At 37.9% G+C, this 23,000-nt stretch overlaps 1 protein-coding gene across 2 annotated transcripts in view; it reads left to right on the plus strand.

Moving 5' to 3' along the window:
* Nucleotides 1-2,836: 2,836 nt before the first annotated feature.
* LOC121324192 (E3 ubiquitin-protein ligase UBR1-like) overlaps nucleotides 2,837-23,000 on the plus strand; it is a 46,989-nt gene continuing 26,825 nt past the window's right edge. For both annotated transcript variants that reach the window (XM_041265764.1, XM_041265765.1), the window contains exons 1-13: nucleotides 2,837-2,904; nucleotides 11,871-12,133; nucleotides 13,924-14,002; nucleotides 14,908-15,018; nucleotides 17,977-18,107; nucleotides 18,716-18,854; nucleotides 19,349-19,411; nucleotides 19,688-19,811; nucleotides 20,134-20,241; nucleotides 20,649-20,737; nucleotides 20,908-21,006; nucleotides 22,102-22,259; nucleotides 22,496-22,595. In XM_041265764.1, coding sequence (XP_041121698.1) covers nucleotides 2,863-2,904; nucleotides 11,871-12,133; nucleotides 13,924-14,002; nucleotides 14,908-15,018; nucleotides 17,977-18,107; nucleotides 18,716-18,854; nucleotides 19,349-19,411; nucleotides 19,688-19,811; nucleotides 20,134-20,241; nucleotides 20,649-20,737; nucleotides 20,908-21,006; nucleotides 22,102-22,259; nucleotides 22,496-22,595 — 1,506 coding nt within the window. In that variant the 5' untranslated portion in view covers nucleotides 2,837-2,862. The remainder of the gene's footprint in view (nucleotides 2,905-11,870; nucleotides 12,134-13,923; nucleotides 14,003-14,907; nucleotides 15,019-17,976; nucleotides 18,108-18,715; nucleotides 18,855-19,348; nucleotides 19,412-19,687; nucleotides 19,812-20,133; nucleotides 20,242-20,648; nucleotides 20,738-20,907; nucleotides 21,007-22,101; nucleotides 22,260-22,495; nucleotides 22,596-23,000) is intronic.

Raw genomic sequence — 23,000 nt, forward strand, 5'->3', positions numbered from 1 at the left:
ATATGTCTTTACAGCAAGTGCTGGCCTTAAATAAACGCAGCAGGTGTTTTAGGCAATTTAACACAGATGCATTTATTTTAATTTGAAAATATACGGTAAGTGCAATAAATGAAAGTGGTGTTTTATTTGCCAACAGTTTTTTTTTTTTAAATTGATACAAACGCAACTTCTTGTGTGTGATTAAAAAAGCCTGATCTAAACTCATTTTTGAAAAGAAACTTAACGTGTAAATCGCCCTAAATATGCAGTGTGACACACTGCCTTCAGGTTCTCATCAACCACCACAAAGTAGTCCATACTGCTGTGCTTACAGGCACATTTGGTCCCAAACATGTCAACTGTTGGGCCTCAAAGATTTCCCTGTGAATCACGTAATTCCACACGTGCTACAAATTTTGGACAGAAAATGAGTGGACAATTCAGTCCTCATCTGAAGGTGTGATGAAAATTTAATGTCAATTTATGATTTATTTATAAAAATATCAAAACATACAGTTCTGAACAACACAGGATAAAGCACATGTATTATTTGTTGTAGAGACACCTTCAATCCTAAATATATAAAGCCTGATTAAAAACAGCTTCTATCTGGTCTAAAATGCCAAAGAAATTAAACGGTCTGTTGAGTCCAGGGGTGAGTGTGGCATCAACACATACGAAAGAGCAATTCCCAAAGGGAGTTTGATGAATGTAGTGGAAGGAGCCCTCTTTCCTGGTGGCTGAATATTTCCTGTAAATCGATACAGATATACTGCAGGTGTTCGACACAGCAGACCAGGTAACCAAGCTCTGTCTGGGCAATCAATAATATCATTTGTATATGACTTATTTCCATGAAACTATTTAATTAGGATTAGTAGGGTTTCATTTTTGTTCATTTTTAAATGCGAAAAGAGTTCAGATCACCTCGGCTAGGATCAAATTTATGTATTAAAAATATTTATTGTTTTGTATATTTCAGCCACATGGTAAGCATATATTTAAAAGTTGTCTGGTTGTACTATAGTACAGTATATTAAAAAAACCTAAATTTTTACTTCTGTGTTAAGGGGGAACTAAACACAATGCTTTACCTTGTTGGCACTCGAGATACTATATTGAAGGCATCTAAAAAAAGACAAAACATGTTACATTGGTATTAAAGTAAGGAATAAACCGAGTACAGTTCAGGGAAGCGCTGTTTTCAAAATGCCATACCAAGCAAAGTTAATAAGCTTAAGGAGCACATCTTCAATTAGTCACATTAGCCATATCTGGAGGGGTGGGTGGAGGGGGTTTACAAAGAAACCCCAGCAACTTGAGCACTCTGCTTCTGTGACAGGGAGTTGAGAGATAGCCCTTTGATGCCTCGCTTTTAATTTGTAGGTGGCCTAAAAGTAGCACTCCGTTATGAAATCATTGGCTGTGCTGAGATTTAAACCTGACTATCAGACCATAACTTAAACCAACAGACCAGTGCTCCAAACTGAGGAGGGTGATATTTGTAACAAAATCAATTGTTGGAGACACGAGACAATACCATGATTACCCAAATATTTCAAGTGATACAGGTTTTCCTATTTCCCTATTACAAAAATTCATTGACTATTGAGTCAACACTTAATCAGTCATGTAAGTCATAAAGGTTTTCAGGTTGGGAAACTTCCCCCTGAATGCATTACATGTTTTCTTTGGCCGCCACTTTGTATCAAAGTGCACTGCCTTTGAGGCACTGGGGTTAGGAAAAAGGTGTAGCTTGCATTACCATGATTCTCCCTTATAGGTTAAAGAAACTGGGTTGTAACCAGCAGATACCCGGTTCAAATCCCAGCTCAGCCACTGACTTGCTGTGTGACCCTGAGGAAGTCACTTAACCTTGTGCTCTGTCTTTCGGGTGAGACGTTGTTGTAAGTGACTCTGCAGCTGATGCATAGTTCACACACCCTAATCTTGTATCTTGTAAAACACTTCGTGATGGCAGTCCACTATGAAAGGTGCTATATAAAGATGATGTCTATGCACTTGGTTCTCTTCAGCACCCTTGACCTCTTCAGATGTTGTGGTAGGCCTGCCACTCGATACTGCCGGGATCCAATCTTACTTGCGGTCTTTGCATCTGTCAGGTCCCCTGATGAAGCATACAAGCAAAAAAAAAACAAACAAACAAACAAAAAAAATAACTAGCCAACAGATTCCTTCAGTATTTTTGTGCTTATTAACATGTTTATACACTCACACAATTTATTTTTGCATTTTGGCTTGCCATACTGTGGAGCTCCATGAGAAGTGGCTTAAAAGACATCAGTTGGAAAACACTGACTAAGCTTGTTTAAAGAGCTCATTGACATCGTTGACATATGGGTTCGAGAAACCGCCTTGGTTTACATTCTTTCAAGCTACCCCGAGTTTGCCTGATGAGGTGGTAGCCACTATATACAAGATAAACTTTAATTCACTGAACCTAATTAGCTCTAACCTTGAGTCCCTTCCACACTGGCATGCTCTACCTGGGACGGACCCAACCGTGTCGCGACCCTGTGTCATGTGGGTTTGTTACGTGATTTCACACTTTTTCTTGAAGAAACAGGGTCGACCTGGGTGACACAAGCAAATACACAATGTGCGTACGTAATGCCCCAAAAGCAGTAACGTTCACACGACCACCTTTTCATCTGTTCAGCTTCTCTGGATTGAATCGTCAGCCCAAGTGTTGATTACAGCAAATTATTCTTCATCCCTAAAAAAAAAAAAAAATGTCTGCTTCCTCAAGACATTACAACGACTGTTTAATCTTGCCACACTGCCGCAAAAAAGTCGCAAAGTGTCTCCCTTACCGCAGTCAGTCATAATCGTTTGGTAGCGCAAAGGGCGGTAGAACGAAAGATGGCGGAAGGTGAAGAAACAGCAGCTTGGCAGCTCAGGATGGTAAGTGAAGCTGGTTTAACATTTTTTAAATTATTATTTACAAACTGGTTACATTTCACCTGCCATGTTTTTACTACGAGAATTTAATACACATCTGTCGTGTACCGATGTGGTGTTATTTTGTAGTACGCGTTAAGAAGCGGTACATGCTCTGATCATCCCAATGCGCTTGTTTATTTATGTACGGAGGGGTTTTGTCAAACTTGCCGTGTGTTATCAATTGTGAATTTATTTATTAATAACTTATTGAAGTATCCTCTTATTTACACAAGTAAACAACATTACTTGTTCAACCATCTTTAACTGTCAAATAAGCAATAGTTACGAATATTAATAATTTACACTATATATGTTTTTGGCCAAGTTCGTATGTTGTACAGAATAGATAAACCTTTTTGTTTTTCAAGCCAGACTGTTTTTCTTTTAATATAAAGAATGTTACGCAGCCTTGTTTCTTTAACCCATTTGAGAGCATTATTATTATTATTATTATTATTATTATTATTATTATTATTATTATTATTTATTTTATGATTCTGCTTCAGTTCTGTCGACTGACATTGGTTATCAATAAAATTGAAACCGCTGTGGCACTATGGCGGGGAACAGTATCGATAATAATTAGGAAAATGTCATGTATATTACATTTAAATGTTTTATATTTATGTCTCGTTCTAAGTCATATTGCAATTTATCAATTAAACTCTGTTCAGTAAAATAAATAAATAAATAAATAAATAAACAAAAAACTGAGCATAGTTTTATCGCTGAAGAACTTCCAATTCAAATAGAAACGATTGCATTTCTCTGTATTTCTTGTGTAACATGTTGGCCACTATAGACAATATCATGCGTGTATTTAGTTGCACAAAACAGTTACTTTTATAGTCACGTAAGATCTGGTGACAAATAGGAATACAGTATAACTAGGGCCATACCTAAATCGCGATTAAAAAATGCAGCTGAGTTGCAGACAAAGTAAGAAATTGCAGAAAAGTAATTCTAGCTCTCTGCAATTTCGGTAAGTAATTTAAAACAAAGAATGACCTTAAATGACACAAACCTTGTAGCATCATTTTGTATGCCAGTTAATGTATTTGCACAAGCAGAAATGTTTTTACAGTAACTATACATTAATACGAAAAAAAAGTCTAATAGTCTCACCGGTATATTTTAAAGGAATTATAGTTGTAACAAAAGTGCTGAACAAAATCGAGACCAGTAATCTTAACACCTTTATATTTTACAAGCACTAAAGGTCAGTGCAGAATACCCAGTTGCAGTCATCTCATTCATGCCCTGTCGTTGCTTTGTGAAGACTTGTCCATACCGAGACTTTGCACACTCGGCATCTACAGAATTAGGCAAGATTGACAGGGATCGCTTTGCTATCTCTGCTAATTCTGGAAACCACTGTCGAGCTACAGGTGAATCCCCAAATTCACCAAGATAATTTACTTCACATTCACTAGTGAAATGCTTTTATTGGGCAAGCTGTGCTTTAGCTTCACAGCTAAATATGGGGATTGCATCCAGAGGTAGCTCCTTTTCTGATAGTGTATTCACCTGTTTCACATCTAGTACCCGAACTGCCTTCATTAATGCCAAACCGGGCTGAGTGAACCTTGCTCCCTGTCAAGCTGGTCCCCTAACATTCAATGCACAGTCGCAATAGCATTCCATAAGTGTTTGCTGTTTTCTTGAAAGGTCCTTGTAGAAATGCATTCCGATCTACACCTTCTCTATGCTTTTCATTTGCATTGTTGTCTGCCCAGTGAAACAAATCAGTTAGTGTTGTATGCTTCATGGATAAAAGCAGAACATAACTTGAAAGATGATTGTTTTCATCAGTGGTTTGGTATTCTGAGCAATGAACTCAATGTCAAGTGAGAAGTACGTGTCGCTAAAAAGCGAGATCAGAGTGTCCAATACTTATGTATGAGGTGAAATATTCATTTCACTTTCAGTGAACTCACTGTATACATTAATGCTCAACATGGTACATAATTGCTTGAAACAACGAATTTCATTACGTCACCACTGGTTCTGGACACTTGATCGGGACTGGTCTCCTGATTTTATGCAAGAAGTCACTTTAGAAAAATGTATACATCACTGATTGCTAGCCAGACTTGCAATATGTGCATTGCACCGAATTAGGAAGTAGACCACATAGACCTCGTTCACACTTGCGGTTTAAGCCGGCCCAGGGACAATGCAGAAATTAACCCTTAGCGGTCCATTTATTCAGCGCTTGTCAGGCGCGTCAGGTCCAATTTATTTTCACATGCGCTGTTAATTTTACACGCGCTGTTTTAAATATTTTTTTTTCCAGAGTAAAACCAGGTTTAAAAGGTGTTGAATCATAAAAGGACAGTTCTTGTTCGCTGTATTTTTCACATACCTCTTTATAAACATGCATACTGAAAAATCATCTCCCGATCACTCGTTTTATCACTAAATCTCCTCAATAATGTGATCCAAATCATTGTTTTATTACTATAACAAATGCAAATGTGTGTGATATTCTTTGAGCGCTGGATGCAGAAGCAGACATCTCCATTATGTCCGTGTTATCAATCTCTGGTGCAAGGGGCTATTAGATACGCCCTTTTGAGTGGTTCAGAGAAAAACCTGCAAGTTTTTCCGAAAACTCTTGGAAATACTGAGCAGCAGGCCAGAGAGAAACCCACCACGGATCCTGGATTTTATGGGACCTACGGCGATCTCCAGCCCGGAAAATAGCAATGGGGAATGCACTAAATACACCGACACTTTTAACGATGATGGGTCCGTCATGAGTGGTAAGTATTTCTTCATCGTACAGCTTTCATTAAAATGATAAAACTTGAACTTGATATATATATATATATATATATATATATATATATATATATATATATATATATACACACACACAATTCAGATTGTAGCTAAGATTGTAAATCTCAGTATTGATAAATAATGCACCCGACGTTGCATATTCAGTCATCATTAATATAATAATCTGTATTGTGATTAATGTAATGTACACGTCCTTGTTTGCTGCATTTACGCATGATCCAACACGATCACTTCTTTCCACAGTAACTGACTGCACTGTCAACACACACCTTTATCGTATCTTATGCAATAAGTACAGTACCAACAGTGTTGCAAAAGATAAGATGGCCATATTTACATTTGCAAATTCCCCAGCTCAGTCTCTTATGTTGACTTCCGGGAATGCGTTGTTTACGTCAATGTTTACATTCCCGACAAGCACTTCGCCTCAATTTAGGCTTCGTTTTCAGCCACATATGTGAACGCACTTAGGCCCCCTAAAACCTCAACTGTGTACGGAAATTTCAGGTGGCCCAGAGACGGCCCAAGGCTGGCTCAGTTAGTGTGAACGGGGTCATATTACTTCATTATATGTCCGAGTACAGTGGCTTTATCTGTCACAATCCCAGACACCTTGTTAAACTCAATATCAAAATTGGCACGGTTGAGTAATAAAGTACACCAGTGTCCAAAAGCAATGGGGTAAGCTTTTACGAAACAGGGTGTACGACCTGGGGTTGGGCAATGGTATCCAACACATAGTTAATGATATGCCTTTACCTTATGTCCCTTGATGCCAGTTGAGATCTGCTGATGCTGGGCTTCTGGTGACTACAGTGATAAAATGTAGCTCTTGTGGTGGAAAATCAAAGCTTGTTTTAAATTTTATTTATTTTTTCCCCATTTGTTTTTGGATGTTTTTTGATATTTTATTTTATATTATATTATTGGATATTTATTTGTCATATGAAACACTTTGGGATGCCTTGGCATGAAAGGCACTGTACAAAATAAATATGATTGATTGATAATTATCCTTGTCATCTGTTGACTCGTCATACACAATAGAAAGTGATCAGCTTTTTTCATATGTTCTTTCAGCTCATTCCAACTCATAAGTAATCTTGGCGAAGTCTGTTAACAGGAGGAAGAGCACCAGTGTTTGAGAGTTTCTCCTGAATGTACTCCTTTAACACTGGGTTATCCAGTTTCTCCAGCAGTATATTTGCACTTGAGAATGCCTCGACAAGTTGAAAATATGCCATATTGATCGTCGCAACTCTCAGTGCTGTGATTAAACATGGATCAGATGACTGGCGTTTTGCTTTTGATATCAGATCAGTCTCTGCTTTCCGTTTTGGAATTTATATGACGATCTGTATTTAAATGAACATCAACACTCCACTTACTTTTGTGGTCTAATGTGACATTGCAGGTTGTGCAGGATCTTCCACCATCAGCATATAATTCTTTGGCAAACTGCTTTCCACGATCTAAAGCACTGACATGTTTAGCAGTTTAAGTCTTTAGCGTTCGCCATTTTGCTTTAGCTCATGCTGTACGGTACTGTAATTGCACAAGTTGTCAAGCAAACGTTCCCTAGCAGCATGTAAAGGATACCGCCACGTGTACCTTACTACACCAGTTAAGGAGGGAAGTCGGGGAGAATAATCAGGCTACGTTGCAAATTCCAGCAGCTGATTGTGCATGTAATGAAGTAAAAATGAAGATTTTGTAATATGGTGCAGTGGTACCGCTTGCAGATGTTCAGTGTTTTGCAACGCAGCCCCGGTGCACTACTAGACATTGCGGTAGAAGCCTAATATTGCGGGATATTGATTTTCCACCACAAGAGCTACATTTTATTATTGTAGTCAGCAGAAGCTGGACTGTTTTGTTAAGACAAAAATGAAATGAATTAGGGAGAGTATGAATTCATGCCACCTATAAAACACTAGTGTTGTTAATTGAACCCTGATGACATCGATTATCGTGCAAATTCTAATGACGATTTACGATCATTATAGAATTAAAATGCAGAAAAGAAAATCCTTCACAGTAACAGTTTAAAGGAACAATTAGTCCTCTTTATAGAAATATAAAAAACTCATTCAAACAAATCCTTCTGTTTTTAAGACACATTTGAATATGCATTTAAATATAGCACAATCCAATTTTCATATTCCTGCCGTCACTAGCCTTTTCCTTGTTTTGTGTAAGATCTGACACATTTCCAGTGTAAACATTACGGTAAAATCAACCCCGCTGTCCAAATGGAAAAAAAAAACAAGGTTTGAAAACTAGATTGTGGTCTATTCACATGGAAATAATTAGATCTCTCCCTTTTTTAAAAAATTTGCTGTTGGTTACAATTTATGAATTACGTGGCTCAGTTTCTGCTAGTGAAAGCAGAAGTCCCTTCCAGTGTGCCATGGCTGCAGAGATGCATTTCATTTTTTTCCCATCATATTTTAATCAAAACTTTACATGACTTTGCATAGCCACTTAGATTTGTATTATCTTCAGTGAGTACAGCTATATCGTCATTTTTCCAAACAGTGCATTAGAGGTAGCTTACCCTTTCCCGCAACTGAACTTTAGACAGTTGATAATTGTAATTTGCATCTCCGTATTTGAATATGTATAATATCTCTCTCATACATGTATGTGGATTTATTATTAATTGACTTGCTGCCCGCATCATAACGTACATATGTAGAATATCTTTTTCATTTGTGTAGCCTAATCAATCTGTGACATGGACGGTGAAAGTCACTGTGAAAACTGTCTATTTTTTGTACATTTACCGAGCACTTAAATCGAATGAAGTTATGTGTATTGGTCCAGGTTCCTAATTAAGCTTCTTATAATTTCAAAAAGAAAACTGGACCGGATTTATCTTATCAGCAGCCAATAACCACTCTGGGCTCTCCTCACTGATTGGTAGATATGGGCATCTGGGGCAGGTTTAGTATTTTAGGAGTAGTCTAACAGGTAATATTGTTAAGCGAGTGAACATTTTGCAAGTGTCCAAAATGAATAAAATAAATTATTACTGCAGCGGATCGTATACAGTAATTTAGCATTTTACTGGTGGCAAACCTGCAGTGTTTCATTGGATCACATACGTCGAGCTACGATCCATCATTTAAACTCGGATATCAATCAAAAATGTAAAAGGTTGAGGTGTCATAGTGCAGTTCAAATGAAAAGATGAAAAAATAAATAAAACTCTGAAACAGCGGCATGTGATAGTAGTAATGTTAGATATTATTAGTTTCATTCAAGACAGACTGCTACAGTTGGGACTGAACAAAATATGTATAAAATACATTAACAAAGCAGGTTATTCTTAATCTCTGCATCATCATCCTGTATTTGTTCACAGATGCATATTCTTGACAGTAAATATTTTGATTGTTATCGTTACAAGCCTATAAAAGTTTGTTCTTCTTTCAAGAACCGTTTGGTGAACTACAGATCTCTGTTAGGATTCAGTATATGTGACACCATGCAATACCCAGGGTACCATTGTACCCTGGTCTCTCTCGTTCATATTACGTCATAAGAATGTTCCCGCTGAACAAAAATGGCTATGTATGCCCTTGGACACTCGCAGTTAAAACATAAACTAAATACTACTCATCAGACACGACAACAAAAACTAGAAAAAGCACAGCTGAGACTCAGCAACTCAGCATTGTCTCACAGAAAACAGGGTGTATGACCTGTTGGATGACCTAAATAAATAAATAAATAAAACTGCCACAAGTTCAAGTGAGCCCAAACAAGGCCAGCATTGTGCAGTTCGTTCTTGGTTAAGCAAAAACAGAAGAAACTGAGGTAGTTTGTAAATAGTTTCCAGTGATTCAAAATTGAAAAGACAATTCTTGTATTTATTTTTTTGTCTAGTTAGGATTAGCTGCTTGTTCTCTTGAGCTTGTTTCAACAAGCTATTTACAGTTTTCAGAACGTTTACGTGAATACGTTTTTTTGTATAACTGTATACTAATTATTTACTTGCACCAATTGCAAACAACGTGACAGTCAAAAAATAGACATCCTAGTGTTACTACATGTTTTAAAATGGTTTTGCTTTATGCATTTGAGCCACTGCCAAAAATAAATAATTCAACAAAAATGGCGAATTTGCACGGGGTACTGCGTTCAGTCTCGTATCTTGAAAATAAATAATCACGATTCATAGAAACACAATGAATTGTTACACCCCTACTAGTCACTGATTTTACTCCTCCCAAACTAAGAACTCCCCAAATGTATGAATACTGTGTACCAAATCTGAAGCCGTTACCACCACATTCAGCTCAGTGATATGTAGTTTTGGCAGACATTCTTCATTATGGAACTGTAATTGAGTGGTACAGTTTTTTGATGGAAGACCATTATTTCAAATGTTTTTAGATACTTTTTTTTCCCCCTGCTTTACAAACAGCAGATTATGGTATTGCAGTAACACTAGGGGAAAACTGTAAAAATATGTTGATAACAATCTTAAATTGTAATAGCTGTACGCAAAAACTCTTAATCTACATATGGCTACAATCAGCCGTGGCAGGGGTTAGGTATACTAACATACAGGCATTTATTGTATATGGTATTAGAAATACTAAAAGAAACTGGAATTGAATGACTAGAAGTCTTCCAGTGAATACATGGATTTTAGTTTTGTTTCGTATAAGTTCAGCTGTATTGAGTGTTTAATAATTGGGAATTATATATTATAGTCTTGCATAATCCGCTGGACTTTCCAAAGTTGTGAAAGCAATGATTTGGTTGTTTGTGTGTACATTTAGTGCTTGCGGTTCGCTATACACAACCAGTAATAGAACAGTATATGGCAGATTAGTCTGCCAAGCTTTATTTTTTATTGAGTGTCATCTTCACAAATCTGAGTATATACCTGTAATTATGTTTCAAACTAATAATGTGCATGTTCTAAAAAAAATTAATGCTTATTAAAAGGTGTCGGAAAAATTTAATCTCTGAGAGAAATTTCATGAAAGCCCCTGGCTTGGTTCCAGCCAAGGCCAGTAAGCAGTTGAAAGTACTTTCCATCTGACAACAGTTGGGAGGCCTCCTGAAAGTGAAATTACTACTTGTGAGTTCAGTTCACACCGCAGTACAAATGCACTAGCAACTAATCCTAAATAGGATTCACTTGCATATTAAGTGTTTTAGCACAAAGCAACTTTACAGAATGACTACACTAGGATAACTTCTAATTCTAAGAGTTTTCCTCCCATTACTACAGTACCTCTACTAAATATCCCCACAACATTAAAATATCAAACAAATAAAATGTCTGTGCTATTGAGAGTCCCCTTTTGTGGCCTGTTCTGAGTAATTAAGTGTTAGGCAGTTTTTTAAATATAATATTGTATCTATAAAATTTCTGTCAAAACTATAGAAGTTTAGAGCACCCAGTCATCTACCCATTTCAAAAGCATTGCATTTCATGAGTTAAGCTCCTCTTCTGTTCAGTAACATAGACAGACCTCACAGAGTCAGCAGAATTCATTGCATAAATCTTTCTTAAATAGCGTTACACAATGTACCTCGGAGGGCATTTTTGAGATCAGCACTTTAAATTACTTGGAACCAAGACTAGTTCAAAGATATGTGTCATTTAAAATACTAGTATTTGGTTTACTTTAAGTTATGTGAAAAAGGCAGCAATGCTGTATGTGATGATGAATTGGACTGGCCCATCCAGAATCTGCCGTTACAAATGAGGCTTCTAGACCGTAAATAAGAATGGGTGTTTTACTCTGGTAACTTTCCATATCAGTCCTTGTCATAAAGACCCCACCTATAAAGCAATATGCCATAGAAGTACAATAACATTCAGATGTGCCGATTTAGCTGCAATGCTCCAAACAATTTAAGAGAGATTCTGAGATTTTAATACAGTATCCCTCAATCATACAAGTATCTAGTCTGTAGTGGAGAATGTGGGGCAGGTGAGTAATTAATAAGAAATGGTGGTGCTGTCTCAGTACAGGGCATTGGGGGGATAGCCATGTTCATGTAACGTTCATGACAAATGTTTTCAAGGAATGGTCCACCTGGTCCCAGTGGATTAATAAATTAATGTAGTTGAACCTGCTGCCTTTCCCTTTCAGAAGTGGCAGGAATCTGGGGTCTGTGGTCCTGAGCTGTACCGTTACCTAGCGGAGCAAGTGCCCCGGATCTTCTGCACGAGTGAGAAGACGGGGCTGTCCGAGGAGGAGGAGGAGATGGTAGGGACCTCCTTGCTGCGGCCCCTGGAGTGGTATCTGTTTGGAGAGGACCCCCAGCTCGGCCTGGAGAAGCTGCAACAGGGCAGCGGCTCCTCTCAGCTCTGTGGCAGAGTCTTCAAGGAGGGAGAGACCACTTACACATGCAGGTGAGTCACCCTGGTGATCTGCTGAATTGAAGTATAGGGTAGTTCCAGTTCAAGTGGGGAAGGTGTTGATACATAAACCACATGTGATGAACAAAAGGGTTCCAGAGTATCATGTGTATGAGAAAAAGAGCTCTTGTCCATGTGATGGGCATAAACATCATTGACATAAGGGGTTGATCACCTTCCTTGGCCATCTTGAGCTGGAATGACGATAAAAGGGTGCTGTACTGTTCGAGAAGCATTTAGACTATGAGCATTCTAGCTTATTAAATCCATCTGAGGTGTTGATAGTAAGTGTCACATTACAGTCTAATCCAGTTTCTCTACATACCAGCATTCTGTATAATCCGATATCATTTTTGGGTCCAGACTAAATCATTATTGAAATTAATGGTTTCATACCCTCTACAATCTGGAACGTCTCCGTTCTGACTTTTTTAAGAAGATTTTTAAGTCTTTCTACTTAAAATCAGTGTAAATCTGAGTGTACAACACGGCACTGCTTCATGTTATTTCTTTTCTATGTTTTAAAACTAGTGTAAAAAAACGAAATCAAAATCAAGTTGTTGCATGTTTACTTGCATGTCCCGCCGGCGCCATTCTCAACTTTGCAGTTGTTAAACAGCAAATAAATGTGTAAATGTCCACACAAAGAGCTGTCTCTTGAAAGACAATAGGCGCTTATCAGAAAGCTGAATGCTTACCAAAATCAACAAAAAGAGCAACTGTAAGTGAAAAAATTCAAAAACGCAAGGCCAACCGTATGACATTCTGAAGAGAAAAGATGCCTACTTAAAAGCAATACTGAGAAGCTGAATGCCAGCAGAAAGTGCGTGAATCCATTATGCAGGTAGAGAAGAACAGGTTAACGTCTTTCTGTGGGAATGGCTTAAACAGGCTTGTTCTAATAACATTTAAAGATTTTGCTGAGGCATTATATTGTTTATTATACTGTGTATGTAAAGCGTTGAAATTGTTTTATCATTTGACGTCTTATCTAAGTTATTAGATTTTTTTACAGTAACTCTGTAATCCAGCTCACTGTCTAATCCGGCACAATTTTCCAGTCCCTAGCGACATCGGATTGTGCAGTTTTTACTGCATAAGGAGTTTGTGATATCAGACAACAATTGTTTGATAATTCCTTCTCATCCTTCCAATTGGGTATGCAGTCTTATTTAACATTAATCTATATGTCAAAAGCCATTCGAGTTTTAATCGGTCTGTATCATCGTGTACATTCTAATATCTGTAAAAACTTCAGCAGGCAGATGTGGGAGTGTTGCAGATAAACAAGCAGTGCTTGACGGCTGGCTTTCCATTGCTGCCTGTGCGGTATTGCATGTGTTTAAAGCTTGGTGCAATTCCCCATAGTCACTTCAGCAAGCAGAAGCAGCTGGTAAAGAAGCATAGAGAAGCCACTTGATTTAACAAAAAACAAAGCCACTTGATTTTTTTACAGTACCTGGTGTCATTAATAAGCTTGTGTCCTGTTTATTGTCTTTTAAATTAGACATTTCATCTCATATTTTCTTAGGACAAACCATTTGTTTTGGCTGTCCTCTAAATAACAGACAGTGATGACTAGTATTACAGTTTGTTAGTTATTGACTAATGGCAAGCCCATGATATTTGTGATTTATAGAACTAATACACTACAACAGTTTGGTCATCAAAATGGGCTTGATAGTAGTTAATATTAACTTTACATGTTTTGTTTTGTTTTTGGATACTGGGGAAATAATTGTGAGTACACAGTTCTAACTGCACTCTCCTGTCTTATATTACAGGGACTGTGCTATTGATCCCACATGTGTGCTTTGCATGGACTGTTTCCAAAGCAGTGTTCATAGGAACCATCGCTACAAGGTAAGATTGCTGTCCATGGTGCGGCCAATTCTTCTTGTGGATTAAACTGGTATTAAATATATAGCAAAATAAAAGTGTCTGTTACTGTAAATGTTTTGTCTGTTATGCTCCAGGAATGTTTTTTACTCTGTTATTCATTCTGTGTTCAGCCTGGTCCTCAAATGGAATACATACGCTTAGTGCAATCTTTGCTTTTAAATGGCATCATTCCAAAACACCTGCTCTACCTAGTCTCTCCCTGGATTTTCTCATTTCCTGTACTCGTGACTTGGGTCAGTCATCGTTGCTATTCCAACTACTAATACCTCATAAACCATTATGGCTTGCAAATTAATGTTTGGTACACAGATGTGCTCATTGGTTTTTTTAGTTACATTATTGGTGTTGTCCAGCAAAAATATAACCTTTTCACTGTCACATTATTTATATCAGTGGACACTTCAATTATATAGATCTGTTTCACATATCCATTTTACAAACCTTTGGCTCTGATATGACATGGCACAATCCAAGTGCAGCCAGGAATTTTGTTCCCAAACATGCCCATCAGTTAATTTTGTTTCTGATTAATTTTCTTATATTGCAGTGTTGCTTTGTTTTAGGGTTTTCCTTTTTTTGGATATACATTTTTTAGTTTGTGCTTTAAGCTATGGCACAGGAATGGTTCAGTTGACCATCATTCTATTGAATAATTAAATATGCAAAATAAAAATAATGGATAAAAAAACAAAACTTGACAGAGTAGTACTACTAAAGAACCAATTGATGAATGGAAAGGGTTATAGCCTGGCACAGTTGTACTCAGTTATACATTAATTGTTGTCTAATGAATCCTAAAAACTCTTTGGTCACCCCTTGTGATTGACTCCATCACTAAAAGCACTTGTATTTATTTCCTCCCCTAGATGCATTCATCCTCGGGGGGTGGTTTCTGTGACTGTGGTGATATGGAGGCCTGGAAAACAGGGCCGTCATGTAAGAAGCACGAACCTGGAGCAGGAGGAGATATGGACATGGTGAGAGAGTAGAGGAAATGGGGGACGTGTGTGAGTACATATATATGCAAACATATTCTCTAACCCTGGAATTCAGCTGTATTATACTCTTGGGTAAACATAAGAGACCCGTTGCTCTCTTTCATACTTCAAGGGAACAGACTATTTATTCTCTGGGAAAAGGCTGACACGTAAACAACGGTTGACGGTTGAGATCCAGAAAGATATGGAAGAAAAAAGGCCAAGAAAAACTGGGCTGTGAGTAAGTCCAGCCAACTTTTGGTTGTGGCTTCATGTTAACTGGTTAGTGACGCATGTAGGTAGCTTCCCGGTAAGACACGATAACTAGGAATCATTACTGTATAATCACAACAATGAACGCATGTGCATATACTTGAGTATACACTGTTTTCTGTGGAAAATGTTCTTGCTCCTTTGGTTTTTTGTATTAGCCAGTGCCCCCATAGCTGAAGATAAGTGCAAGACGGGATCACATTAGGTGATTTTCTGATAGATATTCACTTTTTTCTTTTTCACACATTTTTCTAAAATAAGTGCATGTGCTTGAATGCAGAGTTATCAGTATAACAACATATGTTCCCATTTGCTTAATTACAAGGTAGAATCCAGTATTTCTCATCAGGTCTGTCCAGAATATACTATTATACGAGGTTGCAACTGCTTTCATAAAAGTGTATGGCCTTGGTTCAACTCACAACACATTAACCCTGTAGAATGTTATCAGTATAACAAATACACAATTTGTGGGGAGTACAAAAATGTATTGCATTTCATCATACAGTATATAAAGTTGCCTTTATTCTCATTTTGTTCAGTTTTCAGTTGTTTAGCACTCCCAAGAGATGTTTCATTACCTGGAATAATAGCCCAGATAATAACATTTAGTAACTTTGTCCAGTACTTAGTAGTTGATAACTACCACTCGGTAGACTTCAAAGAACTGGCCGCTACAGTTTAGTTGTTTTCTTCTTGCAAAAAAAAGTACATTTATATTGTCTGATATACTTTTGAGAATCACTGATTTAGCAGACACTTCTATCCAAAATGACTTGGATTAGGGATGAACTATGCATCAACTGTGGCTGCAGAATCTCTACAATAAGACCTCAGTTTTATGTCTCATTGAAGGACCCCTATACCAAACATCCTTACCTACTGAAAATGCACCACCAGCTGCTGTTTTTTGTGCTTTTCCTCTTACTAAATACATGAATCAGCCACTCAAGATATGATCTCCAGAGCTCCCATTTAGCAAACATCTAACCTGTTTACCCCAGAGAGAGGGAAGCTTGTCTATCTGCCTTCTTTCCATAAACTGCAGGTGTCTCTTTTGAATTGAACCAGACTGCTCTCCATCTCCCACTAGTCTCATTGCCACGCTAAGGTCAGAGCACAATTGAGCACTAATAAGGATTGAAAGAGTCACACGCACTTAAAGCTTTTAATGTATTTATCTTTGTTTTCTTGTGTTAAAATATGTTTTTGTGTGCTGTGTGTATCTAATGTATAATAAATGAAAGTACACATTTGTATGTGTTTCCAGATTTGCTTAACATTTTTCAGAAGCTTATGGCCACTTAGCTTTAATTGACTTAACCCCACGAAGATCATCAAGGGGTTATGCCTAGTTCTTAAAGAAAATCTTACTTAATAATAAATTAGATTGAGTTTAACTTTAAACATACTGGTAGACTTCAGCATCTGAAGCTACACTTAATGTCTTGACTGAAATGAGACTCGGTTCGCTTTTCCTGGTCAACAGTAAAAACAGTATTCTGTCTCTAGGGATGCAATAAATGTATCTTCCTTTTCCCAGTAGTGTTTGGGGATGTGTGCTTAGAGAAAGTACATGTACAGCTTCTTCCATTTCTTATCTGTGTATACTACCAGGTCATGGCTCAAAGACGGAACATAACATGTGGACCCAGATCACCCCTTGAGCACTTGGTAGCCTTGTAGTAATGCTTATATCAAATAAATCTGTTGTACCCATACAGAACTGCACTTTGTTTTACCCCAAGCTCTCTGTGAAACAGAACACACGGGGGAATAGTTTTCCTGGAAGTAGAGAGGAAGTGTGATAAAATGGTTGTTCCAACATTCTTTGGATTTCTGTGGCGTCCTGCCAAGAGAACTAGCGTATACACTGGTTTGAAAACCAGATGGATTTTTTCCATAGTAAACTTCTAAGTTCTTTTTGCCTTGATATTATTTGTAGGTATCCATGCAAAACATACAACATAAGACTGATGCTCAATTTTTAGTGTTTGCATATATTTTAAATGTTTCATGCTTATTCTACTATAGCACTTCCCTTACAATGTCTTCTACACTAGGTATTCAGTACATATTTTACTGAAGCAATACAACTGCCATAGGTATCCCTCCCCAGTGCTTTGGCATAATATATCCTGCTCCAATGCACGACAGTGGTGCCATATATCGTTGCTACGTATAACGGTTTGGTAATGGATTTTAATATAACAACTTTTCTTTTAAGTAGTATGCATTATACACATCAAAAAGATTGAATTTTGCATGTAATTGACATTTAGTGTGTGATTTATAGTATTCAGTAACACATTGTTAAACGGTTTCTGTTAACAAAGAAAAAAAAAAAAGAAAAAAAACAATGTGTGAATGTCGCATGACATTCAAAGTTTTCAAACTACCTTTGAATTCCTGGCAAGTGAACGAACCTTTCAACACAGCCCTAGTTAAAACTTTGAAGGTCCTCTAAAGATAATAAAAAGTGCTTTTATTCTGCCTTTTTTCCCCTTAAGTTATCCGGTACAGTTTGCTCCACAGCCATGGAACTTATCAAGCAACACTTATTTGGCACTACTTCCTTGTAAAGCTGCAAAAATGTTTTAATAGATTAGACATTAACACAGTGCTGTTCTTGTACAGTGGTGCTCTCTTGTGGGGTGTGATGGGTTGTGTTTGTCTGTGGTGCAGGGAGCAGAGAGCCAACTGGAAGACGGCCTGATGGAGAGAGGCCGAATGCTGTTCCAGGTCCTGTTCAAATACACTGTTGACATGCTGGTGTGGGAGGAGGGACAGGAGTTGCCTGCAGAGCTGCAGCCCAGGTACTCTGAAACATGCTTCAACCCACAACCTGTTTCATTAGTGTTATTACTGGATTCCCTTTATTGTGCTAAAAAGTCCTTTGGTTCTTAATGTGCTGTTGGTTGACCATTGGAGTGAGGTTCAACTGCACATGTGAAGTGATTAAGTGTCAGGAAGCAGCAGCAGCACTTTTTCTTTTGAAATAACTGCATAATCCAAATCGAAGTTTTTAAAATGCAATTTTAAAATGCAACCAATTTGAAATTGAACACATACATGACACTACAAAATGTAGGCATGACCTCCACAATTTAAAATTCAGAGGAGGCGTTTAATTTCTTTTTCTGTTTTATTTAGGCATGTTAAGCTTTAAGACTGCAAGACATAGGTTGTAACCCACATGTTAACAAATAACATTTAAAAGTAAACATAGACAAGTGGGGCACTGCGGGACGGTATTTGGTAGTGTCCAAACACTTCTGAACATTGGGTTTTGTTCATTGCAGTTTAACATTTTCATAACTCTCGTGACGATCTCTCGGAAGACTACATTTTGTAAAAACTGAAACAAAATGACAGTGTACAAACACAGGAAAACAGATATATTGTTTCTCATTCTCCCATGTAGTGTGAAAGAAGACACTTATTACTGCGTGCTGTACAATGATGAACACCATTCCTACGATCATGTGATCTACACCCTCCAGAGGTCAGTTCATTGTGGTCTGGGGGAGGCACAGACCCACACCAACCTCATAGACAAAGAGGTGAGTGAGCAAGCAGAGGGTTGACGCAGCAAGCTGTGCCGTACCGCTCTGTGCTAGGAAAACAAGGTTTGGTTTGTAGATCTACTGTGATTTAGAAAGTGCATGTGTTGGTAAAAACCTTCAGAATCTTGAAACACGTTTAAAAAAAAAAAAAAAAAAAAAAACACGGCATCATTTTCAAGCAGTCTAATGCTATCTAGTTCAAAATATTTTACAAGCCATTTTTTCAGTGAATCATACCATTAGTATCCACAGCAGAGGTCATTACTTGTAGATAATAATTGATCTTGTCTTTCGTTAAACGCGCTTGACTTCAGATCTAGTCAGTTTTCTAGCATGTTATGACAGTAATGCTTAATGTGGCCCTTACAGGTTTATCAACACTCTAGCAGGGAGTGTATGGACGTGTTATGTCTGCTCTTGTTCAGACCCCCAGAGCATGCAAAATTCCACTCGAGCCACACTTCAATAAATACATATTGCCTTTCCTCCAGGGTCGTAGAGCTGTGAAGAGAGGGACTTTGCAAGCCTGTCAGGAAGCAAAACAAGCCATCCAGGTGAGTAAAAATATAAATTTAAAACTTTGATCTTACTGAACCTGTTTTTGTCTGTATGATCTCAATTATAGTTTGTGTTCTATAGTTCATATAGCATATAAAAGACTGGTTTATATACAATACTATCTGTTTTAATCCCCTGTTTGTTCATCCCTGATTTACTTGGGCTGTTCTGATGCTTTTTTGGGTGGGAATTGCAGCTGCTTCTAGAGTAAGGCAGGACTTGTCGTGGTGCAGAGAATATGAACATCTGGTTTTTGCCCTTTTTGTTTACAGTCCAATTCAGAACACATCTCCCTGCAGCCTCTGCGAGTGGAGATTCTGCACTCCGCTGTCATGGCTCACCAGAGCTTTGCCCTGCGTCTTGGGACCTGGTTCCAGCAAGTTGTCAACTACTCAGGTCTGCTCTGTTTTGACGATGAATTCATCAAATTAACTTTTTCAAAAAACATCCCTATTGTAACTAATTAAATAATTTCAGTAGAAAAAAAGTCGTTGAGCGAAGTCAAGTTGTTGAGTGAAGTTCTATTTCCTAGATCACTTTACTGGTCTACAATGTTTAGGTCTTTCAATTTGATTTGTATATATATATATATATATATATATATATATATATATATATATATATATATATATATATATATAACTTGTGCTGTGGTTTTATGTCTATTTCTATTAACATCTTGTCAGAATGAAATGTTTTTTTCCTCTCTCGTTCCCAGTTGGCTTTCGGCAGGTGTTCTGTCAAGTGTCCCTGCAGGCAGCACTCGACCCTGAGCTGCACTGTCTGATCAGCAGGCTCATGCTGTGTGATGCTAAACTATATAAAGGTTAGTATTAATTGGGTGTTTTAACTCTGGTTAAATCCTGAATTAAGTAATGGATAACACTATCCGGTTACATAGGGGTCCCAAATGACAGCAGTAAAGTGGAAAGTTACCATGAAGGGCCGAACAAAAAGGGTCTCTTAACGAGGGGTGACAACCAAGGATTTAAAATCTGTATTAGCATGGGAAAACATAGCCCCCCCCCTTTCTTTGTGGTGACGTTCATTTGGTTCTTTACTAGTTTTTTTTTCTTCTTAATTAGGGATGCATATATTTTAAGTCTTGTGCTATAGGTAATATTTTGTTTAGCAGTACCTATGCACTTCCCCTGTTGTAGGTTACATTGTCTGATTGTATTGTCTCAGAGAGTGATTGGATCAGTTCTATAACTTGGATATTTATTCCTGCAGGAGCACGGAAGATTGTTCATGATTTGATTGTCTGCAGTTTGCTGATGGAAACTGAATATAAGCGTCTGTTTGCTATTGAGTTTGCCAAGGTTAGTGGGAACCTTCAAATATAAATGTTACATATTTAAGTTCATGATTTTAACATTATTAACCTATTTTTCTTAATACTATCCCACAAGCACCTACTTCATAGTATACATGAGGTGGAACTTTTGTTTGAACTGCGAGTTATAGAATCCCTCATTTCATATTTTCACAGAACTACAAGCAGCTTCAGGAAGACTTTATAAATGACGACCATGAGAGAAGTATTTCGGTGACAGCGCTGTCCGTCCAGATCTTTACCGTCCCCACGCTGGTAGGAGTGATATTATTTCAGTCTATTTCTAACTGTGCCTCTATATCTTAAGACAGCTCTGGCTATGCCTAACCATTTTTCATATGTGCACCAATTACCCCTGTATTGTGACCTGTCTCAAGAACCTAAAACCTTTTGTGTGTGTGTTCTGGAAATTATTAACTAACTTAAATTGTACAGGCTAATGTTAAAATCCCTGTTCAAAATCATTTACAATAATGTTCTGCGATATCACATTTAGAACTGTACAATACACCGCAATATCAAGGTGCCACCCATTTCACCCACGATACCAGGTCTCGAAACAGCAAATTAAAAACTTGGTAAGCATGATGTATTTCTACATTCACACAGAGGTGGGAGTTGACCAACAGTATTTGGTGCCACAAATTATCGAGAACAATAATAAAAATATTCTCTCAACTTTTGTTATCCATGTAACTTCATGCTGATTAGTTTCATCCTCCATGTGACAAGGTACTTGTGTCACGTATTTGGGTAACCGCTGATATGCAAGACAGAGAGGCATGGGAGTTGGTGTTGAAATGCTTCTCGGGTGCGCAAGATTTATTAACACAAAAGAACATAAAGTAAACAGATGGGTCATGTGACGCTACCAGTAATGGTAATGCACAGAGGACACACAGTAGACCGTAACCTTCGCTATACGTTACTTGGGATCAGTATCTCCTAAACTAACCTACTTATGGGCTGGTGTTCATATGACGACTCATGCTTCTTTGTACGGCCTTGACTGGGCATTCCCTTCACCTGCCCACCTACTGATTGAGGACTGGCACAGCCAATCACTTGCTGCCCTTCCTCTCAACCAAGTCTCAATTGAGCGTTTGTCTGAAAAACAATCAATTAATCAAACAAAACAACTCCAGAGTGCACACACAATAAACCCATTTCCACATACAAATTACACCAACACTAATTTCACCATATGCAGGGCAATCGCCCTGCTACGCTCCCCCACGCACTTCTATTTTCTAAATCTGTCATCTCCCCGTATCTCTTACTCTTGCTCATTTGCCTCTGTGCCGTTGTCTCTGTTTGCTTTCCCTTTGACATTGCCCTCCTTTTGTGCAGGCCAGGCAGCTGATTGAGGAGGGGAACGTGGTCAAGGTGATTATTGACACTGTGATGGAGATGCTGTCTGAGCACCTGGATGACAGTAACCGCTTCCACTTTCAGGGGTTTAACTCAGAGAGATTTTTCAGGATACAGGTGGTCTTCCACGATCTGAAGTAAGTGGCCTTTTTTTAGAAGAGAACAATGAAAACAGTACAAGCTTCTTAAGGGTTTCAATGTAAAAACTACAAAGAACAATGATTGTTTCAGATTTTTTTTTTAGTTGTTAAAGTACATTGTGTAGAACAGCTTCATATATCGACAGCTTGTCCCATATTGTGTCTAACTTGCTTCTAGTGGCTGGAGTTATGGGAGAATCAGAATTGCTCAGCAAGCTGTTGTGTCTTCATAGGTACATTCTGATCAGTAAGCCAACCATCTGGACTGAGAGACTCCGGCAACAGTTCATGGAAGGTTTTAGAGCCTTTCTGGGAATGCTAAAATGCATGCAGGTAGGTACCTTCCTCCCAGTCTCCCAATTGCTTTTACTTTGATTTATATGTTATTTACAGAGGATCTTAAGATGTTAACCTGTTGTTAGCTTGGAGAGAGTCAGTTTAATGGCATTAACCAACATAGTTGTTAACCAGGAAAGGGAAGATCTTTGAGGGATTATTATATTAAGAAACCCTAATTAATAACAGCCCCAGGTATTTTTAAACAGCAAGTAGCTTGAGATATCCTTACCTGGCATTGAACTTGAGTGTCTGGAGAACTCAAACTGCCTAGAACTGAACAAACTTGCTCATTCCTTTGAAACCCTGCCACAATGTGACCTTTGAACTCTGTGGACTACAGATATTTAATGAAATCCTAATAACTCAGTATTGGATCAACAGAAGCCCAAACCAATCCCA

The sequence above is a fragment of the Polyodon spathula genome, chromosome 12 (assembly GCF_017654505.1).
Source record: "Polyodon spathula isolate WHYD16114869_AA chromosome 12, ASM1765450v1, whole genome shotgun sequence".
Classification (NCBI taxonomy): domain Eukaryota; kingdom Metazoa; phylum Chordata; class Actinopteri; order Acipenseriformes; family Polyodontidae; genus Polyodon; species Polyodon spathula.